The 23,137-nt window shown below is 43.4% G+C and overlaps 1 protein-coding gene across 1 annotated transcript in view; it reads right to left on the reverse strand.

Annotated features, from left to right (window-relative positions):
• LOC124620134 (odorant receptor Or2-like) overlaps window positions 1-21,596 on the reverse strand; it is a 179,701-nt gene extending 158,105 nt beyond the window's left edge. The window contains exon 1 of the mRNA XM_047146804.1: window positions 21,588-21,596. Coding sequence (XP_047002760.1) covers window positions 21,588-21,596 — 9 coding nt within the window. The remainder of the gene's footprint in view (window positions 1-21,587) is intronic.
• Between the last annotated feature and the right edge of the window lie 1,541 nt (window positions 21,597-23,137).

Below are 23,137 nucleotides of genomic sequence, written 5' to 3' on the forward strand. Positions count from 1 at the left end.
GCGTAGTTGCAATAAGGTATGTAAACGAACGACTGATGTGGATAGATCTGACAGTGTCTAGCAAGAAAATTAGGATTGTGTCAGTATATTCGCATTGTGAAGGGGCAGATCAAGATAAGATGGATAGTTTTTATGAGGCACTCAGTGATGTAGTTGTTAGAGTAAAGGACAAGGACAGTGTTCTGCTCATGGGTGATTTTAACGCCAGGATTGGAAATCGAACAGAAGGGTATGAAAGGTTATGGGTAAATTTGGAGAGGATATGAAGGCCAACAGGAACGGGAAACAACTCTTGGATTTCTGTGCCAGTATGGGCTTAGTAATCACAAACTCCTTTTTTAAACATAAGAACATTCACCGGTATACTTGGGAAGGCAGGGGAACCAGATCTGTCATTGACTATATAATAACAGATCAGGAATTCAGGAAGGCTGTGAGGGATACACGTGTATTCAGGGGATTCGTTGATGACACTGATCATTATTTACTCTGCAGTGAAATTGGGATTGTGGGGCCGAAAGTGCAGGAGGTCAGGTCCATACGTAGGAGGATAAGAGTGGAAAAACTTCAGGATAAGGAAATCAGGCACAAGTACATAACAGCGATCTCAGAAAGGTACCAGTTAGTTGAATGTAGTCAATTACAGTCATTGGAAAAGGAATGGACAAGGTACAGGGACACAGTACTAGAAGTGGCTAAAGAATGTCTTGGAACAGTAGTGTGTAAAAGTAGGATGAAGCAAAGAGCTTGGTGGAATGACACAGTCAAGGCAGCAGCCTGTAAAAGGAAAAAGAAGGCATATCAAAAATGGCTACATACTAGAACTCAGGTAGACAGAGAAAGTTATGTTGAAGAAAGAAACAAAGCCAACCAGATAATTGCAGCATCCAAGAAGAAATCGTGGGAAGACTTTGGAAACAGGTTGGAGACTATGGGTCAAGCTGCTGGAAAACCATTCTGGAGTGTAATTAGCAGTCTTCGAAAGGGAGGTAAGAACGAAATGACAAGCATTTTGGATGGGTCAGGAAAACTGCTGGTGAATCCTGTGGATGCCTTGGGCAGATGAAGATAATATTTTGAAGAGTTGCTCAATGTAGGTGAAAATACGATCAGTAATGTTTCAGATTTCGAGGTAGAATGGGATAGGAATGATGATGGAAATAGCATCACATTTGAGGAAGTGGAGAAAATGGTCAATAGCTTGCAGTGCAACAAAGCAGCTGGGGCGGACGAAATTAAGTCGGAACTCATCAAATACAGTGGAATGTCAGGTCTTAAATGGCTACACAGGATAATTGAAATGGCCTGGGAGTCGGGACAGGTTCCATCATACTGGACAAAAGCAGTAATCACACCAATCTTTAAACATGGAAACAGAAAAGATTGTAACAACTACAGAGGTATCTCTTTAATCAGCGTTGTGGTTAAAATCTTCTCAGGCATTGTTGAAAGGAAAGTGCAAGTATTAGTTGAGGACCAATTGGATGAAAATCAGTGTGGGTTTAGGCCTCTTAGAGGTTGTCAGGACCAGATCTTTAGCTTACGGTAAATAATGGAGAAGTGTTATGAGTGGAACAGGGAATTGTATCTATGCTTTATAGATCTAGAAAAGGCATATGACCGGGTTCCTAGGAGGAAGTTATTGTCTGTTCTACGAGACTATGGAATAGGAGGCAAACTTTTGCAAGCAATGAAAGGTCTTTACATGGATTGTCAGGCAGCAGTTAGAGTTGACGGTAAATTGAGTTCATGGTTCAGAGTAGTTTCAGGGGTAAGACAAGGCTGCAACCTGTCTCCACTGTTGTTCATATTATTTATGGATCATATGTTGAAAACAATAGACTGGCGGGGTGAGATTAAGATATGTTTGCCGCGATGGTCTAGCGGTTCTAGGCGCGCAGTCCGGAACCGCGCGACTGCTACGGTCTCAGGCTCGAATCCTGCCTCGGGCATGGATGTGTGTGATGTCCTTAGGTTAGTTAGGTTTAAGTAGTTCTAAGTTCCAGGGGACTGATGACCACAGCTGTTAAGTCCCATAGTGCTCAGAACCATTTGAACCAACCATTAAGATACGTGAACACAAAATAAGCAGTCTTGCCTATGCGGATGACTTAGTTGTGATGGCAGATTCGATTGAAAGTTTGCAAAGTAATATTTCAGAGCTAGATCAGAAATGTAAGGACTATGGTATGAAGATTAGCATCTCCAAAACGAAAGTAACGTCAGTGGGAAAGAAATATAAACGGATTAAGTGCCAAATAGGAGGAACAGAGTTAGAACAGGTGGACGGTTTCAAGTACTTAGGATGCATATTCTCACAGGATGGAAACATAGTGAAAGAACTGGAAGCGAGGTGTAGCAAAGCTAATGCAGTGAGCGCTCAGCTACGATCTACTCTCTTCTGCAAGAAGGAAGTCAGTACCAAGACTAAGTTATCTGTGCACCGTTCAATCTTTCGACCAACTTTGTTGTATGGGAGCAAAAGCTGGGTGGATTCAGGTTACCTTATCAACAAGGTTGAGTTTACGGGTATGAAAGTAGCTAGGATGATTGCAGGTACTAGTAGATGGGAACAATGGCAGGAGGGTGTCCACAATGAGAAAATCAAAGAAAAACTGGGAATGAACTCTATAGATGTAGCAGTCAGGGCGAACAGGCTTAGATGGTGGGGTTATGTTCCACGCATGGGAGAAACAAGGTTACCCAAGAGACTCATGGGTTCAGCAGTAGAGGGTAGGAGGAGTCGGGGCAGACCAAGGAGAAGGTACCTGGATTCGGTTAAGAATGATTTTGAAGTAATAGGTTTAACATCAGAGGAGGCACCAATGTTAGCACTGAATAGGGGATCATGGAGGAATTTTATAAGGGGGCTATGCTCCAGACTGAACGCTGAAAGGCATAATCAGTCTTAAATGATGATGATGATGATGATGTTACTATTCTCTCTTCTTAGTGTCCGTTCTTTCTCTTCTTTCCTGTGTTTTTTCACGCCCTCCATACCGCACGTGTGCGTTGAGATGTGCTTGCTTGTGTGAATGAACAGTGTGTATTTTTCTTTTTCCAACGAACGCTGTGGCCGAAAGCCTACAGCTTAGTGTGTTATCTTTACGGTAACTAGCAATCTATCTTTTCCTACGTTGTTCATTCCTACCTGGAGTTTCCATTATTTGAAAAAAAAATATTTCTGTTGTCATTTGTTATGAAACTTCCAACTTCCAACTTGGAATTGAAATACTCTCGAAAGTGTTGGAGTCGCTGGGACCGATATCAGTATCAATGTACCTTGTAATATCGTGGTAAGCAGCCCCACTCACGTGTATTAGGAGAATATTAGTGTTTAACGTCCCCTCGACAACGAGGTCATTAGAGACGGGGTATAATCTTGCGTTAGGGAAGGATGGAGAAGGAAATCGGTCGTGGCCTTCTAAAGGAATCATCCCGGTATTTACCTGAAGCGATTTAGGAGAAATCAAAGGAATCCTAAATCAGAATGGCCAACGCGGGTTTGAACGGCCGTCCTCCCGAGTGCGAACCCAAATGTGCCAACCTCTGGGCCACCTCGCTCTGCCACGTGCATTACATCAGCTGTCAAATACGAATACCGCGTAGTATTCTTGGCCAATCAGAATAAAGCACATTTATGATCGGTTTGCGGGCACGCTGTTTAATGACAGCTGACAAATCTGGTCATCTTAGAAAAATATTTATTTACTAGGCCAGATATCAGAATCTGCGAACATGGTTGATGCGCTGAATGAATAGGAGATTGCGTGGGTGCTGTTTTACAGATAATCAGAATAATTGTAGGGAAGGATGTGTAGCAAACAATATTCTACTAATTATGCACTGGTACTGTTACAGCGACAACGATGTCGTAGATGGACAACTTATGGTATTACAATTGGAAGAATATTTTATTTTACTGAGAAAGCAGGTACTACATCAATTTTGCAGCTAGAGCCTGATCCCACTAAACAGCCTTTTTTTTTTAATTTTTGTTTATCTGTGCTTTGGGTGCACCTCACCTTGATGCTTGATTCCGAGAAAGTGCGATAGCAATGACACGCGTCCTAGTACCTGGCGGTTTTGCGTTGAAAACGATTTCTCCAGATCTGTTATACATATGCCGCAGCTTGTGGTAAGAGCGCTGAACTGTCGCAGTTGTCGTGCGCTTGATGTCATGGGATTGCACTTCCAGGATGTACACAATCTGAAATATGCAACACTGTCATATTTATGGGATATGTACGTCTATGCAATATCCTACTCAGTGGCGCCCCTGAGATGGTTTCAGTTCAGTGACTGATACGACACATTTAAAGGCTTATTCGCATCAAAATACAGTCTTCGAAATGTTCAAACATGACATTGTGCACACGCATTGTTTCAGCAGTAACCCACCGATCTGTGACCATTGCACATGCGAAAACTAAAGTCATACTCGAATAAAAATTCAACTCACATTTCACTCAACATTAATTACTGTCCCTGTGCAGTTCATATCGATACAGTGCAAAGGAATATACAATACACAGAAACATTTATGTTTAGATAGATGTAGTATTTGAAGGTATTAGCATTTACTACTCAATATAATGAATTGCAAAATGAATATGTACCCATGGTATTAACTGCAATAATTGTATACACATTGCCTGAGAGCAAGATTTTAATGTAATTTTGGAAGACCGATTATTAAGCAAATGCTTTTCTTTAACCAACGCATTTCCCAAAAAGAAACAATTTCTTTCGTGCTAATATTAATGTTACATACTACGTTTTATCCCCCACCTTTGTCCTTGTTAACAGGGAGCAGAAATAAACAATTTTCCTTTGAGTTGAAGAGGATCCTTTTTTCAAGTGTACCTCCAATTTTCATAATTTTAAATCAGTATTATATATTAGTAAATACCTTCTACACATAAGCAGGGAATCTTTTACATATTTTGTTTGGTTTCTTCTCATATGTAAACAAAATATTTAGCTCGTGCTCCCAGCCACGTAGACCCACTGATTTTCATAATTCCGGAACACATTTTAGAAAAAAAAGTGTCAGATGCGTCAGTGTAGTTGAAAATTCCCGCTGTTTCGTCAATAATGGAGTCGCTGAGTGTAGCTGTTACTGTTCTATCTGTATAACTGTATCAAACTACAACACCTAACTGCTAATAAACATTTGTCTTTTTTTTCCTTTATTGAGTTTCGATTCCCCACAGAGGGAGGCGGGCTGACAGCAGCTTAGTACGCCGCTCTTGGGCCTACGATATATTTAAAAACGTAATAAGAAGATGATAAACAATAAAAAAAGAGGTGACTAAAACGGTGGCTGTTTAAAACAGTAAAATGGTAGAAAGTTGTGGAACTTAAAATATAAAAACAAAGAGCTGGTGATGATAGTTAAGACACACAGTAAGTGGACAGACAATTAAAAAACACCGCGACAGTCTGGTAGCTGTGCGCAAGAGATAAAAAAATCGCAGCTAGCGACAGTATGGTCTCCTCACAACACTTAACACTCACAAAAACAAAAGAGTAGAAGCATAGAAGCGTTTGTCTTTAAGAGCTATTTTTAATAAAATCCATTGGCCAGCCTGAGTACGGTGTCTAGGCGGTTTTCAATGCTCGTTTATGCACATGATGGACTGAATCGGAATCTGTACCTCAGGAAATATAAGAGGCAGTCAGGAAGTAATGTAACATATTTTTTCTCGGCCATTTTTGATTGATAAATGCGTAATTTGTTGTGAGACGTCGTGGAATATTACTGCTTCAGCCCCTGTAGTTTCATAAAGTTCCGACAGGTGGCGGCGCTATAAGTAACCTTCCAAATGGAGTTTGTAACGAAGCGCGTTCAAAGCGGAGGGTTGTCACTGAGCTTTTTTGTCGGAAAACTAGAGCATCGCAGTTATTCATAGGCGTCTGCAGAATGTCTACGAAGCCTGGAAGTGGAAAAAAGCACGGTGAGTCGTTGGGCGAGGCGTCCGTCACCATCACAACAACATCGCGCAATTATGTACGATTTTCTGCGCGCCGGCTGCCGGCAGCTGTGACTCCTGCGATGTTGCGACGTGGGGACATTCTCACTCGAGGTTATTAACGGATCACAATCAGACACGTCGCTGCTCAACTGCACGTCTCTGTTAGTACTGCTGACACACTCGTCACCCGTCATCCAGTTGACGTACTCAAACGTGTGTGCCAACTGGGCTCTTCAACGTCTTAACAGAAGATAAAGACAACGGAACGACCATCTGGGGTAACTCCTCCAAAACCCAGGCAATCATCATAGGTCGCACCACTCGCTCCTTTCGCCTCCATGATTTCTACCTCACCCTTTATGGTCGTCCCATCCAGCTCACCCCCACCATGAAATACCTTGGCCTCACCCTCGACCGACACCTCACCTGGACCCCTCATCTCCAGACCATCCAGCAGAAAGCCCATTCCCACCTCCGCCTTCTGAAACTCCTGTCTGGCCGGACATGGGGATTGCATCCATCTACCATCCTCCACACCTACAAATCCCTCATCCGTCCTATCCTCTGCTATGCCAGCGTTGCCTGGATCTCCGCCCCCACCTGCTTTTACAAGGCCCTCCAAATCCTTGAACGCCATGCGCTCCGCCTTGCCTTCCGTATCCGCCTTCCTTCCCCCACACGGCTCCTGTATGATCTGATCCCCTTCCCCCACCTCCTCCTGATCCTCTAACATCTCCGCATCCTTTACATTGTCCGCAGGCTTGATCCCCCCCACCCTCTGGTTTCCTCCTTCCTCTCCACCCCCCGCCCATTGCCGCACCTCTATCGCTGTATCCCTCCCTCTCTCCACCTCCACACCCTCCATCTCCTTCATCAGGGCAATTTCCAACGCCTCCCCCTCCCAGATGACGAACTTCTCCGTGACATCTACCCTTCCTTCCAACTATAGCCTGGCCTTGTTCCCCCCCCCCCCCCTCCCCAGGGCCCCCATTTTTCCTCTTCCATCCTTCTCCCAGAGCGGATTTTCCTCCTTCCCCCCTCCCCTGAGACCCTGCACCCCATACTTGCCTCTTTCCTTCCCACATCCCTCCCTACCTGTCCCTCTTCAGCACGCCCCCCGCTCTTCTCCCCCATCTCTTCCTCTCCCTCCCTTCTTCCAGTCTCCCTCATCTCCTTGCACCTGGCAGATCCTCTGTTTTGATCATCATCAGTGTGCCACATCAGTGTTGTGTTTAGTGCTGTTTCTCCTGTGCGTCAAGAGGTGTGATTTTAATTGTGTACTGCCTCGAGGTTCGCCGTCAGTGTTTGTTATGTGCTACGCCATCCGTCGATACCTTTTATGCTCCAGTCATACTGTGCCTTGTGTTCTTTTAATTGTGCCTTGTGTTCTTTTAATTGTCGCAGTGTGTGGCTTTTTGTGTGTGCTACCTTTAAACAGTTTTTTATCTCCATTTTACAGTCACCCCGTTTTTTGTCTATTGCCTTCCATGATGTTCCCCCTTTTTCTGTTTCTATGTTCACCATATTCTCTCCTTTGTTATTTTTAAATGTCTTCTATTGTTTGTTCTATGACTTTTGGCTGAAGAGCAGCGCATATGCTGCTGCCAGCCCACCCTGATGGGGAACGGAAATACAATAAAGAAAAAAAAAACCATCTGTGGACAACTGCTTGAGCGTTACGGGGCTGACCGCGATAATTTTTTTAGAACATCGGCACAGGCGTTGAATCATAGATTTATCACTTCCAACCGGAAACAGTAATCCATCGAGTGGCGCCAAACCATCTCTCCTCTGAAGAAAAAGTCCAAAGCCGCACCCTCAGTCGGCAAAGTCGTGGGGACGGTCTTCTGGGACTCTGGAGGAGTTATTCTATTTGATGTCCTCCCTCACGGTGCAACAATCAATTATGAAGTGTACTGTTTGTCGCGAAAAAAGGAAAACAAATTTCTCCTTTCCGTGACAACGTAAGGCCTCACGTAATTCTTCGCACCCTAGAGGGGTTTACAAAACTTCAATGGACTGTTCTCTCTCACCCACCCTACAACCCGGATCTCGCCCCCTCTGACTTCCATCTGTACGGCCCAATGAAGGGTGCACTTCGCAGTAACAGTACATGGATGACGGGATGGTTGTTGATGCAGCAAAGCGGTGGCTCCAACGTCAACCAGTAGAGCGATACGATGCCGGCATACAGGCCCTCCCAATAAGGTGGCGTAAGGCTGATGGATTGAACGGAGATTGTGTTGAAAAATACCTAGTTTTGGTTTAGGTATCCTTGCCTGCTCCAATTTCAAGTAGAATGCAGTTGATCTTTTCATCTCTTCTTAGTATGCCCAACATCTCTTTGAGATGTACATTTGTATGTTAATTTAGGTTTTCGTATTTCTGATATCCTTTGAATATGTTCATGCTATATATTTCTGTACTCCTTTATTTACTGAAGTGTACTTTTGACACCCAGTTCATTCCTTATTTCACCATTTTTTTACCCGATCTATGACTCTGAAACCAGCTATAGGTCTTAGCAGTCTCATCTCACCTGCCTCAAACCTCCTCCTTTAACTGGCGGTTAGAGTTGAAGTGTCTGACCCATACATTAGAATTAGTTCTGCCATCACAGTACTGAATTTTAATACTGTTTCTTTTCTAACTTTCTTTTTTTGAAGAGTACGATTTGTTGTAGCTACCAAATGCTGGAATTTTAGCAGTTTGTATTCTTGATAACTGTGAATGGTACATGAGACCTCACATTGTAGGTATATTCTCGCGGTTTATCGTCTATTATAATTTTTGTTCTTAAACGCTCCTTGCCATAGAATGCCATTACCTTAGTTTTATCTTTACATATTGCCATATTAAAATCATTTGGTACTTTGTCTAAGGACCAAGCTGCTCTCTGGGGTTTACACTACTGGCCATTAAAATTGCTACACCACGAAGATGACGTGCTACAGACACGAAATTTAACCGACAGGAAGAATATGCTGTGATATGCAAATGATTAGCTTTTCAGGGCATTCACACAAGCTTAGCACCGGAGGCGACACCTACAACGCCCTGACATGAGGAAAGTTTCCAACCGATTTCTCATACACAAACAGCAGTTGACTGGCGTTGCCTGGTGAAACGTTGTTGTGATGCCTCGTGTAAGGAGGAGAAATGCGTACCATCACGTTTCCGACTTTGATAAAGGTCGAATTGTAGCCTATCGCGATTGCGGTTTATCGTATCGCAACATTGCTGCTCACGTTGCCCGAGATCCAATGACTGTTAGCAGAATATGGAATCGGTGGGTTAAGCAGAGTAATACGGAACGCCGTGCTGGATCCCAACGGCCGTTATTACGTCAGAGGTGGTTGTTCTGGGTACTGATTTCTCATGATCTATGCACCCAAATTGCGTGAAAATGTAATCACATGTCAGTTCTAGTATAATATATTTGTCCAATGAATACCCGTTTATCAGCTGCATTTCTTCTTGGTGTAGCAATTTTTATGGCCAGTAGTGTATGTTCTGAGTACGCCAAGTTCATTTGATCATCTGCAAACAGGAGTGTATGTATAACTTTATTGTTAAGCTTATAATAGTGAACTACTCCATTCTTTCGTGTCTTTATGACGCGAACTGTGTACATATTAAATAATGTGGGTGATAAAGAACACCCTTGTGTCATTTCTTGACCGATGTTTCTCACAAATGGACTGCCTTTTTGTACTTTGATTTTGCTGTATATTACAGGGTGTCTCACGAAAGACGCCCGGGAGGCGCCCGAGGCCCGCACTGTGCGTTTGCCGGCTATTGCCGATGCGTCTGCCGGTTGTCGCTACACGTAGTTCTCGGACGCCAGTATTTAGCGCGTGCCCGTAAACTGTGCAACTGGGTGTTCTGGTGTTTTCTTTTGAGTTTATTTGTCAAGTTTAATCGCTGCAGATATTGTTGCTAAATGTCATTATTGCAACTTCACCGAAACCGGGGCTTTCCCTACCCGTATGTCGCTGGGTCCGGTCCTTAAACAGAAACACCGGGTGAGTGCCTCCTATACTGTGCGACTGACTTTTCGGGTGTTTTGTTTCGAGTTTCCTGTTGAGTTTCTATTCGGTATGGTATACACGAAGGATAAACAAGTGTTTCTTGTGTAGAACTACGCAAAAACAGAATCGTATTTAGAGTATCAGCTTGTATTCATACGAAAATTTCCTGTGTGCACGTCCCCAACGATTCCCAATACGCAGATTAGTGAAGAAATTTCAAGTGACTGCATCTACACTACTGGCCATTAAAATTGCTACACTACGAAGATGATGTGCTACAGACGCGAAATTTAACCAACAGGAAGAAGCTTCTGTGCTATGCAAATGATTAGCTTTTCAGAGCATTCCCACAAGCTTGGAAAGTTTCCAACCGATTTCTCATACACAAACAGCAGTTGACCGGCGTTGCCTGCGAAACGTTGTTGTGATACCTCGTGTAAGGAGGAGAAATGCTTACCATCACGTTTCCGACTTCGATAAAGGTCGGATTGTAGCTTATCCCGATTGCGGTTTATCGTATCACGACATTGCTGCTCGCGTTGGTTGAGATCCAATGACTGTTAGAAGATTATGGAATCAGTGGCTTCAGGAGGGTAATACGGAACGCCGTGCTGGATCCCAATGGCTTCGTATCGCTAGCAGACGAGATGACAGGCATCTTATCCACATGGCTGTAATGGATCGTGCAGACACGTCTCGATCCTTGAGTCAACAGATGGGGACGTTTGCAAGACAACAACCATCTGCACGAACAGTTCGACGACGTTTGCAGCAGCATGGACTATCAGCTCGGAGACCATGGCTGCGGTTACCCTTGACGCTGCATCACAGACAGGAGCGCCTGCGATGGTCTATTCAACGACGAACCTGGGTGCACGAATGGCAAAACGTCATTTTTTCGGATGAATCCAGGTTCTGTTTACAGCATCATGATGGTCGCATCAGTGTTTGGCGACATCGCGTTGAACGCATATTGGAAGCGTGTATTCGTCATCGCCATACTGGCGTATCACCCGGCGTGATGGTATGGGGTGCCATTGGTTGGAGTCTCGGTCACCTCTTGTTCGCATTGACGGCACTTTGAACAGTGGACGTTACATTTCAGATGTTTTACGACCCGTGGCTCTACCCTTCATTCCATCCCTGCGAAACCCTACATTTCAGCAGGATAATGCACGACCACATGTTGTAGGTCCTGTACGGACCTTTCTGAATACAGAAAATGTTCGACTGCTGCCCTGGCCAGCAAATTCTCCAGATCTCTCACCAATTGAAAACGTCTGGTCAATCGTGGCCGCGCAACTGGCTCGTCACAATACGCCAGTTACTACTCTTGATCAACTGTGGTATCGTGTTGAAGCTACATGGGCAGCTGTACCTGTACACGCCATCCAAGCTCTGTTTGACTAAATGCCCAGGCGTATCAAGGCCGTTATTACGGGCAGAGGTGGTTGATCCGAGTACTTATTTCTCAGGATCTATGCACGCAAATTGCGTGAAAATGTAATCACATGTCAGTTCTAGTATAATATTACCCGTTTATCATCTGCATTTCTTCTTGGTGTAGCAATGTTAATGACCAGTAGTGTATGTTACACAAACCAAGATCTACGGAACCAAGTGTTTTAACGGAAAATAAATTACACGAGATAGGAGATGCCTTGGAAAGAAGTCCGAGAAAATCTCTGCGCTATTTGGCTCTTCAGACTGGTATGTCAAGAGCATCTGCTCACAGAGTTGTGCACAAAGTGAAATTGAACCCAAACAACATAAAGGTAGCATATCAATCGAGGAACTCACGTACTGTCGTTCGACGTCGATATTGAAAGTGGCTGTTACAGTCTGCGCATGATATGAAATTTGTTCCTGAGATGCTTTTTTTCTGATGCGGCATGGCTGCATTTGTCAGGGTACGTACATTCCCAGAACAAGCGACACTGGAGCTCCGAAAATCCTCATGAACTACATCATGAATCTCTGCATGATGTGAAAACAGGAGTGTTGTGTGCAGTTAGTGCAACAAGAGTTGTTGAACTAATCCTTTTCCACGAAAGAATACGTTCTGACAGGTATGCAAACAATATACTGCATCCTTTTTCTCGAGAACTAACACCTAAAAAGAAGATGAACGGTTATTTCAAGCAGAAAAATGCAAGACCACACATCGCTGATGCATCTATGACAGCAATATTCCACGTTCTCCAGAGCTAAATCCGTGTGATTTTATCTTTGGTGGCTGTTAAAAGACAAGGTGTATGCAGTCAATCCCCACACGCTCGAGGGGTTGGAAGACAGTGTTCGGCTAGTCAGCTCCCAGATTTCGGCAACGGATATTCGTCGAGTGTTTGCTAATGTGTTCAGGAGATGTCAGGCTGCTCTTATCACAGAGGGACATCACTCCGAGCACCTACTGTTATTCAAGTTAAGCTTAAGTTAGCCACATTGCAACGTTGTTCATGCGTAACTCAGGGAAAGGTTGCAGCCTACTACCGTAGATTAGTGTCCGAGAGCAGGGCGCGCCGGCGGCCGGAGGTCTCGCTGCGCCACCCGCGGACCCCTGCCTGGCGTCTTTCGTGAGACACTCTGCACTTACTATGAATGAAACTTATTAGATGCTGGGGTATTCTTTTCTAAAATGTAACATGATTTAACTCTGTTAACTTTATCAAAAGCTTTCTCATAGTCAATAAAGGCTATGTATGTGGAATGTCTGTATTTTCAGTATTTTTCAATAAATTGGCAGACTAGAAAAACATTGTCTAAACAAGATCTTCCGATCTAAAGCCCATTCTGTTCTTCAGTAAGAAATGGCTTCTTCTACAGTAGCCCTCACTCAGGGATGAGATGGGTCGTTTGTTTCCGAAAATTGGTGCTAACGAACGTCCCACCTGAGGTACTGATAAGTCACAGTACAGCACTATGTTGGAACTCGTATTTGGATGCACCTAAGGTGTAAGCCTGACGATGTTTTCAGGACATGTCTCCAGCTCGCTATCTCCTTCCTGGCAACGCAAGTGCTCCGAAGTAAAGGTCATCTGCAATGGCGTCAATGAGATATAGTGCATCTGCTCACCGTCAACTTGCTGAACATCTGTAGTAAGTTGTGCACGTAAGTCCATTTGGCGTACCTAGAGCAGTGATGCCTAGTCTGGCTTCTGATGCAAAGAGAACACAAGTGGCTTATGGTCTGTGACAAGCGTAAAATCTCTACTTTTGAGCATGTGCCTAAATTTTTCGATTCATGAGTAGGTCACATAGAGCTCGCGGTTGTATACTGACCAGCATGGTTGCTTCAGTCTTCACATATACGTCATAGACGTTTGAGGCTTGAAATTACCTCTGAAACTATTTGATTAAAGCATCTACGCCTGGGTTTCAAGCAGACTCCCCCATTTCAATTGGTGCTGTTGGAAAGCGTCTGCAGAGCTGTTCGAGATTAGGAGGAGTATCAAGTGGACTGAGGATTGAATTGGAAGGCGTGCTCTGTAATCCGTGGAGTTGTGCAAGGCTATTGTGCCAGGGCGGTGTAGTATTTAGCGCATCTGCTTAGTGAGCAGGAGACCCGTGTTCGAATCCCGGCATTGGTACAAATTTTGCTGGCCGCAGTGGCCGAGCGGTTCTAGGCGCTTCAGTCCGGAACCGCGCGACTGCTAAGGTCCCAGGTTCGAATCCTGCCTCGGGCATGGATGTGTGTGATGTCCTTACTTAGGTTTAAGTAGTTCTAAGTTCTAGGGGACTGATGACCTCAGATGTTAAGTCCCGTAGTGGTCAGAGCCATTTGAACCATTTTTTGGTACAAATTTTCATTCGTCGCTTTAGTCTGTGCAGATACATCATTAATGTGACAACCTGCTAAAAGCCTTTTTCAGCGAGGACCACAGGGAGACGCGCAGGAAGAGGGTCAATGAAGCTCTAGACGGTAGCGACAGTGATATGGAGGCATATCGACTCCAATGACGTAGCCAACTGCGCTAGTTTTCTCGTTTGAGAATCCATGGCACGAACAGCCCGATCGAGGTGGTCACACAGATTCTCGTTCGGGCTCAAACCTGAGGAGTTTGGTGGCCAGAAAAGTATGGTAAACTCATCGTGCAGCTCTTCGAAGCACGCAAACATACTGCAAGCTCCGTCTTGCTGGTAGATGCCATGAAGTGGAGGGAAAACACACTGCATGTAGTGGTGGACGTAGTCCCCAAGGAGAGATGCGTACTTGTGTTGATGTATTGTGCCTTCCAGAATGCCGAGATCACCCAGAGACTGTCACGAAAGCATTCCCCAAACCATAACACTCCTTCCTACAGCTTTTATGTTGGATTTCAGACGTTTCACGCCATACACGCCAACAGTCATGTCTGATGGGGCATAAAACGTGATTCATCTGATAAAGCCTGCCGGCCGAAGTGGCCGTGCGGTTCTAGGCGCTGCAGTCTGGAACCGCGAGACCACTACGGTCACAGGTTCGAATCCTGCCTCGGACATGGATGTGTGTCATGTCCTTAGGTTAGTTAGGTTTAAGTAATTCTAAGTTCTAGGGGACCATTGACCTCAGAAGTTAAGTCCCACAGTGCTCAGAGCCATTTTTTTTTTTTTATATAAAGCCACCTGTCGTCAATCAGTGGGCGTCCAGTTGCGGAATCAACGTGCCAATTCCAGTCTTCATTGCCAATGAACAGCAGTCAGTATGGGTGCATAAACCACGCACCTGCTGCAGAGTCCCATACGACCAACACTCGCTGAACAGTTGTTAAGGAGACGTTGTTGGTAGCCACTTGATTCATATGGGAGGTCAGTTGTTAAATAGCGCACGTCTGTTCGCCTGTACACAACACCGCAGCATTTGTTCAGTCCTGTCATCCATGGCCCATGGTGCACCGCAGTTGCCTTGGCGCCTGATTTGGATAGTGCAATTTTGCCATGCACGATATGCTTTAATCAAGGTGACATGTGAACAGTTTAGATACTTCACTGCTGCGAAAATGTTTCCACGCCAAGCGCAAAAGCAAATGATCACGCTCTTTTGGGCGTCTCATAAATCGCTCCGTTTCCGCATTACGACGATAATAAACAAAGTAAGAGCCTACGGAATATCAGACCAGCTGTGTGGCTGGATTCAACAGGTTTTAGCAAACAGAACACAGCATGTTGTTCTCAATGGAGAGACTGGAGAGACGTCTATAGACGTTAAATTAACCTCTGGAGTGCCACAGGGGAGTGTTATGGGACCGTTGCATTTCGCAATATGTATATAAATGACCTAGTAGATAGTGCTGGGAGTTCCATGCGGCTTTTCGCGGATGATGCTGTAGTATGCAGAGAAGTTATAGCATTATAAAATTGCAGAGAAATGCAGGAAGATCTGCAGCGGATAGGCATTTGGTGCAAGGAGTGCCAACTGACCCTTAACATAGACAATTGTAATGTATTGCGAATACATAGAAAGAAGGATCCTTTACTCTATGATTATATGATAGCAGAACAAACACTGGTAGCAGTTACTTCTGTAAAATATCTGGGAGTATGCGTACGGAACGATTTGAAGTGGAATGATCATATAAAATTAATTGTTGGTAAGGCGTGTGTCAGGTTGAGATTCATTGGGAGAGTCCTTAGAAAATGTAGTCCATCAACAAAGGAGGTGGCTTACAAAACTCTCGTTCGACCTATACATGAGTATTGCTCATCAGTGTGGGATCCGTACCAGATCGGTTTGACGGAGGAGGTAGAGAAGATCCAAAGAAGAGCGGCGCGTTTCGTCACAGGGTTATTTGGTAACCGTGATAGCGTTACGGAGATGTTTAGCAAACTCAAGTGGCAGACTCTGCAAGAGAGGCGCTCTGCATCGCGGTGTAGCTTGCTCGCCAGGTTTCGAGAGGGTGCGTTTCTGGATGAGGTATCGAATATATTGCTTCCCCCTACTTATACCTCCCGAGGAGACCACGAATGTAAAATTAGAGAGATTCGAGCGCGCATGGAGGCTTTCCGGCAGTCGTTCTTCCCGTGAACCACACACGACTGGAACAGGAAAGGGAGGTAATGATAGTGGCACGTAAAGTGCCCTCCGCCACACACCGTTGGGTGGCTTGCGGAGTATAAATGTAGATGCAGATAGATGTCGATGTAGACGACTGCACTGTTTTCCGCGTCCCCCGACTCACCTTGTATACCCTCCCCTACTAGTGTTGCCACCTGCCATCTGTGGGTGGTTATTGCATGTTGACGTCGAATGCAGATGGTGGTCACATTAATGTGAGTGGAATGTCTACCTCTTAATGGGTAGATCATAACAGCATTTTATATTTATAAATTTGGTTAATAATTACGTGAAATACCGAAAATCTAATTTTTGTTTACCTTTATAACCGTTAGATAGGCAACCCGCAACTGATCTCGTGTGACCGTTCTGGCACTGACTGAGTACCACAGATATCCTTTCTGCCAGCAGTAAGAGTCCAGAAAAGTAAGCAGGGAAGCTTCTGTGAAGTTTGGAAAGAAGGGTGGGGAGAACGTAGAATTGAAGCTGTGATGAGCGCTGGACAGAGCAGTTGGGGGTGAGGAGAGGCAATCGTGTATCGAGTCTGAATAACTCAACTGGAGAGAGCACTGTTCGTGAAAGACGAGCGTCTAGATTCCAGTACGACGCAGCGCGATGTTTCTGCTGCTACAGTCAGTTTTCATTCGCTCGTTTCAAAATATTACAGAGACGATTCAGAAATGGTACTGAGTTCATTAAATAGTTTGAATTACCACATACTCAAATAATTATCCATGACTAAAATTTTGGAATCGTGCCTACTTGTATTTAGCTCAGCGAATTTCTGTTACCGTTTTTCTAAGCATTCTCAAAGTTGTAAATCTTCCGGATTGAAATGTTTTCAGAGTACCACTGACGCCGAACTTGGTGTATTATATCTAATTATAACAAAATGACTATCAATGAGCAGAATGCTTACTCGGCAGGCTTAATTAATTTCAATAGTATATCGCAAAGGAGACCTAGGCAACCAGAAAATGAAGGTAAATTTCGTGACAACAGTTATTCATGTCAAGTAAGAGTGAAGAGGGAGAATTCTGTCACTGAAGTAAATGTTTGTTCTAAAGCCTTTACATCTTTTCATGGAATATCTAAAAAAAATAGAAGTAATACAACGTTATCTGAAAAAAGTGTGAGTCCTAAGGATGGTGAACGAAGCCATTACAGATTGAAAACCTTTAAGAAAGTGTATCTCCCACCATATATAAATATCAGTAAGATGTACGAATTATTTAAAAAATCATACCCTACACCATTTGTGTCGTATGAACAATATAGACTTGCTCTCAATAAAGAATTTAACGTCGGTTTCGGGTACCCTTTTTTTTTTTTTTCATCAGTCTACTGACTGGTTTGATGCGGCCCGCCACGAATTCCTTTCCTGTGCTAACCTCTTCATCTCAGAGTAGCACTTGCAACCTACGTCCTCAATTATTTGCTTGACGTATTACAATCTCTGTCTTCCTCTACAGTTTTTGCCCTCTACAGCTCCCTCTAGTACCATGGAAGTCATTCTCTCATGTCTTAGTAGCTGTCCTATCATCCTGTCCCTTCTCCTTATCAGTGTTTTCCACATATTGCTTTCCTCTCTGATTCTGCGTAGAACCTCCTCATTCCTTACCTTATCAGTCCACCTAATTTCCAACAGTCGTCTATAGCACCACATCTCAAATGCTTCGATTCTCTTCTGTTCCGGTTTTCCCACAGTCCATGTTTCACTACCATACAATGCTGTACTCCAGACGTACATCCTCAGAAATTTCTTCCTCAAATTAAGGCCCGTATTTGATATTAGTAGACTTCTCTTGGACAGAAATGCCTTTTTTGCCATAGCGAGTCTGCTTTTGATGTCCTCCTTGCTCCGTCCGTCATTGGTTATTTTACTGCCTAGGTAGCAGAATTCTTTAACTTCATTGACTTCGTGACCATCAATCCTGATATTAAGTTTCTCGCTGTTCTCATTTCTACTACTTCTCATTACCTTCGTCTTTCTCCGATTTACTCTCAAACCATACTGTGTACTCATTAGACTGTTCATTCCGTTCAACAGATCATTTAATTCTTCTTCACTTCCACTCAGGATAGCAATGTCATCAGCGAATCGTATCATTGATATCCTTTCACCTTGTATTTTAATTCCACTCCTGAACCTTTCTTTTACTTCCATCATTGCTTCCTCGATGTACAGATTGAAGAGTAGGGGCGAAAGGCTACAGCCTTGTCTTACAGCCTTCTTAATACGACCACTTCGTTCTTGATCGTCCACTCTTATTATTCCCTCTTGGTTGTTGTACATATTGTATATGACCCGTCTCTCCCTATAGCTTACCCCTACTTTTTTCAGAATCTCGAACAGCTTGGACCATTTTATATTGTCGAACGCTTTTTTCAGGTCGACAAAACCTATGAAAGTGTCCTGATTTTTCTTTAGCCTTGCTTCCATTATTAGCCGTAAAGTCAGAATTGCCTCTCTGGTCCCTTTACTTTTCCTAAAGCCAAATTGATCGTCACCTAGCGCATTCCCAATTTTCTTTTCCATTCTTCTGTATATTACTGTAAGCAGCTTCGATGCATGAGCTGTTAAGCTGATTGTGCGATAATTCTCGCACTTGTCAGCTCTTGCCGTCTTCGGAATTGTGTGGATGATGATTTTCTGAAAGTCAGATGGTATGTCGCCAGACTCATATATTCTACACACCAACGTGAATAGTCGTTTTGTTGCCACTTCCCCCAATGATTTTAGAAATTCTGATACAATATCTATCCCTTCTGCCCTATTAGACCGTAAGTCCTCCAAAGCTCTTTTAAATTCCGATTCTAGTACTGGATCCCCTATCTCTTCTAAATCGACTGCTGTTTCTTCTTCTATCACATCAGACAAATCTTCACCCTCATAGAGGCTTTCAATGTATTCCTTCCACCTATCTGCTCTCTCCTCTGCATTTAACAGTGGAATTCCCGTTGCACTCTTAATGTTACCACCGTTGCTTTTAATGTCACCAAAGGTTGTTTTGACTTTCCTGCATGCTGAGTCTGTCCTTCCGACAATCGTATCTTTTTCGATGTCTTCACATTTTTCCTGCAGCCATTTCGTCTTAGCTTCCCTGCACTTCCTATTTATTTCATTCCTCAGCGACTTGTATTTCTGTATTCCTGATTTTCCCGGAACATGTTTGTACTTCCTCCTTTCATCAATCAACTGAAGTATTTCTTCTGTTACCCATGGTTTCTTCGCAGCTACCTTCTTTGTACCTATGTTTTCCTTCCCAACTTCTGTGATGGCCCTTTTTAGAGATGTCCATTCCTCTTCAACTGTACTGCCTACTGCGCTATTCCTTATTGCTGTATCTATAGCGTTAGAGAACTTCGAACGCATCTCGTCATTCCTTAGTACTTCCGTATCCCACTTCTTTGCGTATTGATTCTTCCTGACTAATGTCTCGAACTTCAGCCTACTCTTCATCACTACTATATTGTGATCTGAGTCTATATCTGCTCCTGGGTACGCCTTACAATCCAGTATCTGATTTCGGAATCTCTGTCTGACCATAATGTAATTTAATTGAAATCTTCCAGTATCTCCCGGCCTTTTCCAAGTATACCTCCTCCTCTTGTGATTCTTGAACAGGGTATTCGCTATTACTAGCTGAAACTTGTTACAGAACTCAATTAGTCTTTCTCCTCTTTCATTCCTTGTCCCAAGCCCATATTCTTCTGTAACCTTTTCTTCTACTCCTTCCCCTACAACTGCATTCCAGTCGCCCATGACTATTAGATTTTCGTCCCCCTTTACATACTGCATTACCCTTTCAATATCCTCATACACTTTCTCTATCTGTTCATCTTCAGCTTGCGACGTCGGCATATATACCTGAACTATCGTTGTCGGTGTTGCTCTGCTGTCGATTCTGATTAGAACAACCCGCTCACTGAACTGTTCACAGTAACACACCCTCTACCCTACCTTCCTATTCATAACGAATCCTACACCTGTTATACCATTTTCTGCTGCTGTTGATATTACCCGATATGCTTCTGACCAGAAATCCTTGTCTTCCTTCCACTTCACTTCACTGACCCCTACTATATCTATATTGAGCCTTTGCATTTCCCTTTCCAGATTTTCTAGTTTCCCTACCACGTTCAAGCTTCTGACATTCCACGCCCCGACTCGTAGAACGTTATCCTTTCGTTGATTATTCAATCTTTTTCTCATGGTAACCTCCCCCTTGGCAGTCCCCTCCCAGAGATCCGAATGGGGGACTATTCCGGGCCGGCCGAAGTGGCCGTGCGGTTAAAGGCGCTGCAGTCTGGAACCGCAAGACCGCTACGGTCGCAGGTTCGAATCCTGCCTCGGGCATGGATGTTTGTGATGTCCTTAGGTTAGTTAGGTTTAACTAGTTCTACGTTCTAGGGGACTAATGACCTCAGCAGTTGAGTCCCATAGTGCTCAGAGCCATTTGAACCATTTGATTATTCCGGAATCTTTTGCCAATGGAGAGATCATCATGACACTTCTTCAATTACAGGCCACATGTCCTGTGGATACACGTTACGTGTCTTTAATGCAGTGGTTTCCATTGCCTTCTGCATCCTCATGTCGTTGATCATTGCTGATTCTTCCGCCTTTAGGGGCAATTTCCCACCCCTAGGACAAGAGAGTGCCCTGAACCTCTATCCGCTCCTCCGCCCTCTTTGACAAGGCCGTTTGCAGAATGAGGCTGACTTCTTATGCCGGAAGTCTTCGGCTGCCAATGCTGATTATTTATCAAAATTTAGGCAGTGGCGGGGATCGAACACGTTTTGATTATGAATCAAAGACGCTACCCCTAGACCACGAGTCTGTTTCGGGTACCCTATAATGGACATTTGTAGTTACTATGATAGGCATGCTGCCAAAGTTCGAGATGTTGAACATGCTTCAAAATCATATTCGTAAAATAGCTCAGAAAGGGCGAGTGCAGGAAAAAAAAGATAGAAAAAGTAATCAACTGTCAACGGTGAAAAAACTTCATTTATTAAGATCTGACATGTTTTATAATGGTAAAAGAAGTTCCAAAGCAAATAGGAGAGCATCAAAAGAATGTGAAAGTATTACTACGGATTTCCAGAAGAACTTACCTATCCCTAACATCACAACTAACGACGAGCACTACAAGAGACAATTAAGGTTGTGAATGTTTAATATTCACATATTGTCAACCGATTTCTTCGTGTATGACGAAACAGTAGCCTACAAAGGGTCTAAAGACGTCTCTTTGTTTTATTTTGTGAAGACAATTTTTGATCCCTCTGTTAGAAAGTTAGATGCATTTCCAGACTCTTGCGGGGGGCAGAACAAGTATTGGACTATTTTCCGCCTGCTGCATTACATAGTTCATCACGTCAAGAAACTTGAGCACGTGAAAATGACTTCTCCAATCCGTGGCCACTAGTATCACGAACGTGATCGTAACATGGCCAGTATAAAAAAAGGGGGGGGGGGGGAGGGGGGTTGAAATGCCGAAAGACTGGATAGAGGAAATAGTGCAAGAGCAAAACCCTCACCTCTTTCATGTTGTCGAAGTAGACAGGGAGTTTTTAAGAGGTTGGTCTACACACCTCGATCAGTTATATTTCAAGAAATGCCCATTTCCTTCTAGACCAATTAGAGAATTAGTGGCTGCAAAAGAGCATCCCCGATTCTTGGACTACAGAAGTACATTCCATGGCCATTGGGATCGCCATGTTATCAACAAGCCACTTACGGTTCCAACAGAACAACCTCAGCCTCAAGGAGAGTTCTTTCTACCTGACTGTGCATATAAGGGTGAGTGTTTTTTGTTTCATCCTTATTTCTATCATCATTTTCTATTGCATTATTTACTTAAAACAGTTTTTATTTTAAATTTTGTAAACAACTACACTTACATTTACTTTTTAAAAAACCTACAAAAACGTGTTTTTGTTGTAGGTACACAACCTTTTATCCATGACAAGTATGTAGATCTACAACAGTTAAAGATGTTTTGCGGAGAAGAAGGTAGGCAGCTTTTCTCCCAGCTTCGAAAACTGGAAAAAGGACAAAAGCATAACAAGAAACTGTGTCATCAAGATGAAACTTTTTCCAAAACCAGTAAGTACAAGTGCTAAGAAGCAGACCCAGTGCGGAAATGAATAAACAATGAATGAACATTGTTTACAAAGAAACTGTTCGGCCTACAAAGTTTTGTTCTGTTTATAAAGAATGAATTCTAGTCTATAATTTTCTAACTTATGACTTTTATGTCTTTTTGGTAACTAATAAGTTTTTGCACATTCATTTGTTACATTTTTAATGAGATATTAAATAATACTAGTAGCTAGTTCTAATTGTACTAGGTTTAACAAAGCTAACGAATTAGCTAGATTTACTGACATTCCCCCTTTTATAATGACTTACCCCCTTCTTCCCAACAAAAAACTGAAGTTATTCGATATAATATTTTCTTTAGGTTGTTACAGTACGTTTAAACAAGAACCTACAAAACGGTTCCAATGGCTCTGAGCACTATGGGACTTAACAGCTATGGTCATCAGTCCCCTAGAACTTAGAACTACTTAAACCTAACTAACCTAAGGACATCACACAACACCCAGTCGTCACGAGGCAGAGAAAATCCCTGACCCCGCCGGGAATCGAACCCGGGAACCCGGGCGCGGGAAGCGAGAACGCTACCGTAAACAAGAACCTTGTAGAGGTTATCTAACGACTATAAGTAATATTGAAAGAAAAGAAAAAAATTCCTTGAGGTCTATGTTTATGTGCTGCTCCATGACTCTGCTGTCAATATCTTTATTCTTTGCTTTTGTGTAACTTCTGTGGTTTTTTTTTCAGTAAATGTGTTTTTTTTTCGTATCCAGGGTGTAATTATAAAGTTAATAAAATGTCTTCTTGACTTTAAAATAAAATTTTTATCAGGTTATGGGCCCAGTACACGTATAAAGCCAAACAACATAGTTTAATTAAAACAATATTTGAAATGAGCCTATGTCTGTGAAGAAACATGATTGCTAGCGGCGATTAAAAGGTCAGCTTTGATAAGCTTGAAGGACCTGAGGACTGGGCCAAATGGAAA

The sequence above is a fragment of the Schistocerca americana genome, chromosome 6, assembly GCF_021461395.2.
Source record: "Schistocerca americana isolate TAMUIC-IGC-003095 chromosome 6, iqSchAmer2.1, whole genome shotgun sequence".
Taxonomy (NCBI): domain Eukaryota; kingdom Metazoa; phylum Arthropoda; class Insecta; order Orthoptera; family Acrididae; genus Schistocerca; species Schistocerca americana.